The sequence below is a fragment of the Apteryx rowi genome, unplaced genomic scaffold (assembly GCF_003343035.1).
Source record: "Apteryx rowi isolate R43461 unplaced genomic scaffold, aptRow1 scaffold_190, whole genome shotgun sequence".
NCBI lineage: Eukaryota > Metazoa > Chordata > Aves > Apterygiformes > Apterygidae > Apteryx > Apteryx rowi.
In genome coordinates this window covers 1,553,956-1,559,303 of record NW_020448197.1, presented here as the reverse complement: position 1 = coordinate 1,559,303, position 5,348 = coordinate 1,553,956, and the positions used below count along the sequence as shown (strand labels likewise).

General features: G+C 60.3%; 1 protein-coding gene across 1 annotated transcript in view; it reads left to right on the top strand.

Annotated features, from left to right (window-relative positions):
* Positions 1-1,168: 1,168 nt before the first annotated feature.
* The window catches only part of LOC112964385 (bone morphogenetic protein 8A-like), a 6,890-nt gene continuing 2,710 nt past the window's right edge, over positions 1,169-5,348 (top strand). Inside the window, exons 1-6 of the mRNA XM_026062437.1 lie at positions 1,169-1,202; positions 3,682-3,874; positions 4,145-4,293; positions 4,476-4,670; positions 5,015-5,094; positions 5,228-5,338. Of these exons, the coding sequence (XP_025918222.1) occupies positions 1,169-1,202; positions 3,682-3,874; positions 4,145-4,293; positions 4,476-4,670; positions 5,015-5,094; positions 5,228-5,338 (762 nt within the window). The remainder of the gene's footprint in view (positions 1,203-3,681; positions 3,875-4,144; positions 4,294-4,475; positions 4,671-5,014; positions 5,095-5,227; positions 5,339-5,348) is intronic.

The following is a 5,348-nucleotide window of genomic DNA, read 5'->3' as shown; positions in this document are numbered from 1 at the left end:
CCCTGGGCAGCCCTGGCTCCTGCGGCTGCCAGCGCCCAGCGCCCGTCTCGGGGGGACGGAGGAGCTGCGCAGGAAGCGCCGCGGCAGCCCGGACACGGCAGCGCATGGCAGTGCTCCCAAATCTTCCCATTGCTTTGGAAAGCGTCGGGAGTTTATTTTTTTCCCTGCTCGCCGCTGCAGGATAGCGTCTTCCTTGCATCTCGTTTAAAACTATTTTAAGAGCCGGAGCACTTTTATGTGGTCGAATATCCTGGCATTTCCTTTTAATTTAGTGTCTGAAATGATCATGGGGACCRTTCGGAGGCAGCCGGGACCAGTAATTATGACCGACGCGGCGTTTATAGAAACAGYGCGTGCACGCAGAGAGCTTACAGTGAAAAAGCGCAACTAAAAATAACCCCCCGGGCGAGCGAGGCAGAGGGAAGCCGTCCCCGATGCCCCGCGGGGCGCCGCCGGCGGGCCGAGCCGCCCGTTCCCGCGCCCGACCCGATGCCTGGCCCCCGGAGACGCAGCAGCTTTGCTCGTGATGCATATACATATGTGTGTGTGTGTGTGTGTATCTATCTATCTATCTCTCTATATATATGTATTTGGGGGGGGGGGGGGGAAGCATGTAGCATAGTTGGGGCGTTTGGAAAGAAGCAGCATCCTTTAGGAGAGAGAGGGCAGATGCCAAAGGAGGGGGGCAAGGAAGGAGAAGAGCTTGGGCTGTTTTTTTTTAGTGTGTCTAATCCGCAATCCGGATAATCCGCCCACGGATAATTGCGGGTTGGCCGTAGAGCTGAGTCAAGCCTCCGCCAGGCGATCGCCGGAGCCCGCGGGGAGCGGCTGGACGGGGAGAGCCGACGACCCCGGCGCCGTGCCGGTAGCTACCGGGCCCCGCGCCATCCCGGCGGAGCCGCTCGGAGCCCGGCCGGCCGAAGGGCCGAGGGAGCCAGCGCACCCTCCCCGCTGCGGGTGGGTAACTTTGCAGCCATTCATAATTTCGCTGGAAAACGTAGCGCTGTTAACCGCGCGCCCGTGCTGTCGTCGTGCAGGCGGCCGCACGTCCTGGTCCCGTCGCCTTCGCTCTGCTGCGTTGACCCAAACGCAGTGCAGAGGGGATTCATTTTTAGCAGCCAGCGAAAGCAGGGATTTCTCCCAGGCTTTCATCCCAATATGTGGAAGTATGCCGTTAAGTCCAGCTGATTTGGTTCGTCAAGGTGCATGGTTAATCACGGTCCTGCTCATCGTTTCTCATTCCTGGTCAGGTTTTGCCTGGGAATCCCCTGGGCTTTTCTCCCTGCTTGTCTCCAGCTTATCCCCGTTCTTGCTTCTCACTTCCGGAGCATCTCGGCAGCCTCCGGAGCAGGCCTGGCTCTTCCGGGGTCCCCTCGCATCCCCCGGTGTCTCAGCGGGTCGAAGCTCAGATGCTGATCTCAAAAGCTGAGTTTCATCACGAATCCTTCCTCCCCGGTTAACTTCCCGCAGGGCGGAAAATTCCCAGCTGGGAAGAGGGTCCCGCTGCAGGGCCGTGTCCCGCAAAGCTTGCCACAACCCCTCCCCCCCGGCAGCCCTTCCCGCGGAGCGCGCCTGCAAATCCGACACGGCAAAGTCCAAGTATCCCGGCAAAGCCTCTAATTGCAGCCGCCTGGGGTTTCCCGAGCCCTGCGCCGGTCTTCGCTGGCGGGGCCGCGCTCGAGGGAGCTCCGGGGTGGGGGGCACCAAGCCGGCGTCGCCCCTGCGTGTCCCCACCRCCCCGGCGATGGAAATGCAATCGGTGATGGGGGGGGGTGCAGCTGGGCACCCTGCGCCGGGACAACAGGCCACCCCCAAGGGGTGACACGGCATCACTGTCCCAGCGAGGGGAATGCCGTGGGATGGCCAAAAAAAAGAAGGACGTGCGGAGCTGGGGTCTGCGGCTGCCGGGGGGAAGGGCCGGGGGAGCCAGGCCGCCGCCGAGCAGGAAGCGCTCGCCGCATCCGCCCCGGGCCCGCCTGGCCCCGGGCTTTTTTTAAAGCATAGCTTGCGGTGAGGCCAGGAGCTGGAGGGAATGTGGGTTTTTCTTTTTTCTTTTTTTCTTTTTTCTTTTTTTTTTTTTTTTAAAAAAGACCCACAGATGCATAATTAAAATCTCAGAGCTCAGTTGGGAGAGATGCGCCGCGCCGCTCGCTCCCCCCCGGGCAAAGCCGGCCGCGGCCCCGCGGGTGCTCGAAAGCCACTTGTGCATGGTGACTAGCCAAGGAAAAGGCAAAAAAGCTGCACCCGAGCGGCTTTTCAGACCAAAAAAAACCCAAACTTTTAGGGTTTTCTTTTTTTTTGCCCCCATGCTGGAGGCAAGGAAGGGTTCCGGCTTCACCCACCTAGGAAACGCCAGTCCCCATCCAAATGGGACAGGCAGACCTTGGGGAGTATTAAATTTGGATTTTTTTTTCTTTTTTTCCCCTGGAATCAGTCAAATGTTACACTATAAAAAACATGCACGTTCGGTTTTGGAAAAATAAAACGCACTGGATCCGATTCRCTACGTTTCTTTTATGCTCGAAGCAGGAGGAGTTTTAATCGCTTTAATTATATTCAGTCATGGCAGCCTGGAATATTTTTAAAGCGCAATTTAAAGAAAATAATTACATATTATAGAAGCTGTGTGGGTACGTATTACCATAAAGAAACACAGTATTTATTTTTTTTGTTTGATGGACTTCTTATTTTAAATTAAAAAAAAATCACAAGAAGTTTCCGTTTTCAGTATGCCCCAGATTTCTGCAGAAAGCAGACGCTTTGAGTGAAAAGCAGGGTTTGATTTTTACAGAACAATTACCTGATCATTCCCCCTTCCCAAACTCCAGCAGTCTGAAAATTTTTCATTTCATCGGCCTAGCCAAGATACACAGTTGAGAGAGAGGAAAAAGGGGGGAAAAAAAGCCGTAAATTGATTAAAGAGAATAGTTATTTTTAGCCCAAAGCGGAGCCAGCCCTGCGCCCCTGAGCCCCGCGGGTCTGGCGACGCCGTGCCGGGCGCGAACCATCGGGATCCGTGAGGTTTGGGAGCTGCAGCGCCCGCCCCGGCCCCGGCCGGAGTTTTGAGCCCTGAACACCTCGAGCAGCCGCTGCGTGAAATGCTTGCAAAAAGCCAAATTTTGATTTGGGGGGGCAGTTTTGCAGGGCAGGGTGCAGGTGGGGGGGGGGGTGCCCAGCGCCCGCAGGGGATGCACAAGCCAGGAGACCCCAGCCATGTCCATTTGCTGCTGAGCCCCAAAACAGCCCCCCCCCCCCAATAAACCCTGCCAATCCTGACCGGGGGGGGGGGGTAGTTTTCCATGCAGCAGGGAGGGGATTTTCAACCCTTTGCATGCTGCAGGGTTTGCATGGAGGTGGCTCGATGGGGGCTTCCTCGTGCACCGCCGTGCTCCTAAATCGGTTTTGGGCACTGACAGTCTGGCAGCTCCTGGGGGCTTTGGTGAGGGATAAAAAGTCCCAGGAGAGGAAAGATGGGGATTTGCAGCAGCCGATGCAGAGCAAAAGCCGCTGGCCCAGCGCAGGGACAGAAATGCAGCCACCTTGCAGGGTCCCTGCAACGGGCACTGGATGGGGGGGGGGGGGTTGTTCCTGCACCGCGGGAAAAATCAGGGCAGCGGGAATTGCACTAAATCCTGGCATTCGAGGGCCCACCGGGGCCTCCCTGACCCTTTCCTCTTGCAGTGGAGCAGGACAGGGACATCTTCTCCCCGAAGCCCTACTGGAAGGAGTTCAGGTTCGACCTGACGCAGATCCCCACGGGCGAGACGGTGACGGCCGCCGAGTTTCGCATCTACAAGGCGCGCGGCGTCGCCCACCACGCCAACAGCACCCTCCACGTCAGCATCTACGAGGTGGCGGCCGAGCACGCCAACAGGTGCCGGGCACAGGCACGGGGACGGGCACGGGGACGGGAACGCCGCTGCAGAGCCCCGAGCCCGGCGCTGTCCCTTCCTGCTGCCGGATAAACCAGTAACGCCGCGGCCGGCTGGTTCCCACGGCTTTCACACGGGGGCAATGCACATCCTGGCTTCTGCAGCGCGGGTGGGAGGGTGCTTTTTTGCAGCCAGAAAAGAGTCCTGGCCTTTAGGTGCTAATATTCACCTGCTTTTTTTTTTTTTTTCCCCCACCCTCCCCATTTCTCCAGGGAATCGGACTTGTTCCTGCTGGACGTGCAGGACCTCCGGGCGGGCGCCGAGGGCTGGCTCGTCTTCGACGTCACGGCCGCCAGCAACCACTGGTTCGCGGGTCGGAAATACAACCTGGGGCTGCGGCTCTACGTGGAGACGGATGAGGGTAAGGCCGCCAGCGGCGAAGGGGCACCGACGTCCCCGTCCTCCCGCGTCCCCGGCCGCAGGGGATGCTGCAACCGCAGCGCGTTGCTGCAAGCTCCCGCCCGTGCTTTTCCCGGCGCCCCGGAGGGGCTCGGCGGGCTCGGCGGCGTGCCGACGTGTCCCTTGCTCCTCCCGCCGCTGCAGGGCACAGCGTGGACCCCGGGCTGGCCGGGCTGCTGGGGCGCCGCGGGCCCCGCTCCAAGCAGCCCTTCATGGTGACTTTTTTCCGGGCGAGCCCCAGCCCCGCGCGAGTGACCCGGGCGGCCAAGCAGCTGCGCAAGAGGCAGCCCAAGAAGACAAACGACCTCCCGCATCCAAACAAGCTGCCGGGGATTTTCGGTAAGCGCGCGCCGGGGAAGAAAAAAAACGGGCCTTATCCGAAACACAAGGCTCCGCCGTTGCCGCAGTCAAGGGGTCTTTCGTCGGGGTCGTGCTCTTTCGGGATGCCTCTCCCGGCCCCGAAGGGTGGCTCCAGGTGAGCTACAGTTGAGGGTTCTGTTTTCCCAGGATGCGGGTCGTTCCTGCTGGCGTGGGGCACGCGGGCGTCGGGGCGGCCCCAGGTTTTGTCCCTTTTTTTGCAAAAAGGAGGGATTCCCCTGCTTTGGCTCCTCCGGCGGGCCGGTGACTGGGGCGATTTTGGGGTGCGGGGGCCGCCGCAGCCTGACCCCCCCCTCTCCCCACAGACGAGGGCCACGCCGCCGACGGCAGGCAGGTCTGCCGGCGCCACGAGCTCTACGTCAGCTTCCAGGACCTCGGCTGGCTGGTAATTCCCCCCCTCCTCCCCGGGCGTTTCTCCCCGGAAAAGCGAATGCAAGAAACCCAAGCCCGCAGGCGGGGTTTTGCAGGCGGGGGGGGCGGTCGGGCGCCGTCTCACCCCTGCACCCTCCGCGTCGCAGGACTGGGTGATCGCCCCGCAGGGTTACTCTGCCTACTACTGCGAGGGCGAGTGCGCCTTCCCGCTGGACTCGTGCATGAACGCCACCAACCACGCCATCCTGCAGTCCCTGGTCAGTGCAC